At 46.4% G+C, this 2428-nt stretch overlaps 1 protein-coding gene across 1 annotated transcript in view; it reads left to right on the forward strand.

The window, feature by feature from the left end:
* Positions 1 to 1621: 1621 nt before the first annotated feature.
* Positions 1622 to 2428, forward strand: part of LOC101853028 (growth arrest and DNA damage-inducible protein GADD45 alpha) — a 10511-nt gene continuing 9704 nt past the window's right edge. The window contains exon 1 of the mRNA XM_005106984.3: positions 1622 to 1890. Coding sequence (XP_005107041.1) covers positions 1778 to 1890 — 113 coding nt within the window. The 5' untranslated portion in view covers positions 1622 to 1777. The remainder of the gene's footprint in view (positions 1891 to 2428) is intronic.

Consider the following 2428-nt stretch of genomic DNA (forward strand, 5'->3'; position numbering starts at 1 on the left):
ATAATTAAACACAGGAGCACCCACATACGCACAAAAACATAATATTATTATATCTACTTGCTTATGTACTGACACAATAGTGATTTGGATAACTTTGATAATGAGAAAGTGCTGCAAAAAATGGAAGCACACAAACAGAGCACACACACAGACATACACAAACATACACATACACTTACACACAGATGCACTCACACACACACACACACACACACATACACACACAGACACGCACAAACACACACATAGACACGCACAAACACATACTTATACATACGTATGTACAGACCCAAGTGATTTGGATAATTTTGACCACGATCAGAAAGTGCTGCCAGAAATGGAGGAACACACACACATATACACACACGCACACACGCACAGACACAAATACACACACACGCACACATACACACCACCAGAGAGGGTTTTCAGTACATTGTATACTGTAGTAAAACTCTCTGATCATCACCCAGCCTCAGGTCCGGCCGGTCACATCTCCCGTCCATCCATGAAACAGCTGAGCTAGCCATAAAAAAACCCCTCCATTGTTCCTCTCTCCATGCATGCCCTGCCCACCGGGTCTGTCTCGCTCGCCAGTATTAGGCCTAGGCTATTAGTTTATTATTTTTCCTCTCTCTCTTGCTCTAGCAGCAATGATGGTTAACAGTGTTGGCGACAGCTGATCCGCACTCTCACGACTCAGCAGAAATTGTGTTTAAATTACTGGCACCCCCCTATCAATAATGCGCAGTTGTTTTATTTTGTTATTCTGCAACGGAGGGGAAAAACCACCTCGCCAAAATAATGATAGGCGAAACTGTCGGAAAGCAGAAGCTCAACTGAACTCGTCTCAGGGTCAACGGTTCAAATCCGGCACGCGCCAAGACAGTTCTTGGGTTCTCTTGGTGCGAAGAAAGAAACTCGCTCGGCGGAAAGAAAGAAAAGTGTTAAAACTTCGGGGTGGAGAAAGAAGCCAGGGTGACGGGTGCCCCCGCCCGTCTTTCTTTCTCTCTTTCTCTCCCGGTGAACAAAGACAGACACAGCTACCTGCTACACAAAGCATCATCCCGTCCCTCCCAGTCCCAGCCAGGGGCAGACGACCCCGACCGACAAGCCCAGGCTCGCTCGTGCAGACCTGAACTCAGCGGCCCTCCGTGACCTCGTTCGGGTTTTCTGGGTCACAGCTGACTGCTGCCACAATCAATCCCGTTACAACAAGCCAGGCCGACGATAACTTGAAACCCCGCTCTTCCTCTTCTTGCTGTGCATACACAAAGCTGTAAACGATTGCCGATTGGGTAGATAGTAGATAGATAGATAGGCGTTAAGTCATATTGGGGCTGACAGAGAGACGTGCACTCACTAGACACTCTAAGCGAAAGTACAGCCAGCTCTCAGGACCTTTGCCCTTGATTCAAAATTTGTCCCAATACGCGATCTAGATCCTACTTGTTCTTTGTGTTCTTCTTTCTTTCTCTCCGCCGCTTGCCCTCGCCACACTCGGGCGGGCATCGTAACAGTTTCGCGCAGGCGGCAGCTCAGCCAATCAGAATCGAGTTCGGGGTCGCGTGCGCAGTGATGGCCTAGTTTCCGCGTATAACAGGCTGTCTCAGGAAGAGAGGGGTTCAGTCAAGTTTCTCTTCGCCGCAAACGCGCACGATCTTGTCTGCTCTACCAGCCTTTAAATTACAGTGCGGAACGCGCAGTGCTCAGTTGTCAGTGAGACTTCGTATTGGATTGTATCAAGATTGTTTTCTGATTGTTCTGTTTGCTCAAGATGTATACCACGGACACGCTGCTGATATCCTGTGGTTGTAACCAGTTTGCTTTGGCCAATTTGTCGCAAGACAGCAGCAATGAGGGTGCCCCATCTGGAGAGGAGGCACAAAGGTATGTCACAATGTTGCACTTCACTTTTCCTTTCGTAAATTTCGTAACTCTTTGCTTACCTTTAAAATAATAATCCCAGTCTGTTATACATTCAAACAATTTATTGATCTGGAAAAAAAAAATCATGCGTCTCCAACATTATGGCTCGAACCTTTACAGATACAAGCTCTTTTGACGCTAATATATATGCCTTTGTCCGCTTTTAAACCCTGATCTTTGCAGACTTTGCACTTTAGCATAGAGGTTAAAGAGGAAATTTATGCCACCACTTTCGTTATCATTTCGCTCATTGTGCCACCATACTGCACAAAGTACTTGCGTCACCCTGACCTGGTCTGTCACATGATGACTGGGCACTGATAAGAACTATTGTGTTGCAAGTACCATTAAACTATTCTTAAAACCAAGAAATCGTGATCTACTATCACATGACGATTCATAATGACAAATTGTCGTTCTCGGTCCAGATTTCTCTAAATACGGTATTGTAATCAGTCCGAGAGTGAGATCCCCGATGGCCATGTGAGAAAGGGGGGGG

The sequence above is a fragment of the Aplysia californica genome, unplaced genomic scaffold (assembly GCF_000002075.1).
Source record: "Aplysia californica isolate F4 #8 unplaced genomic scaffold, AplCal3.0 scaffold00567, whole genome shotgun sequence".
NCBI lineage: Eukaryota > Metazoa > Mollusca > Gastropoda > Aplysiida > Aplysiidae > Aplysia > Aplysia californica.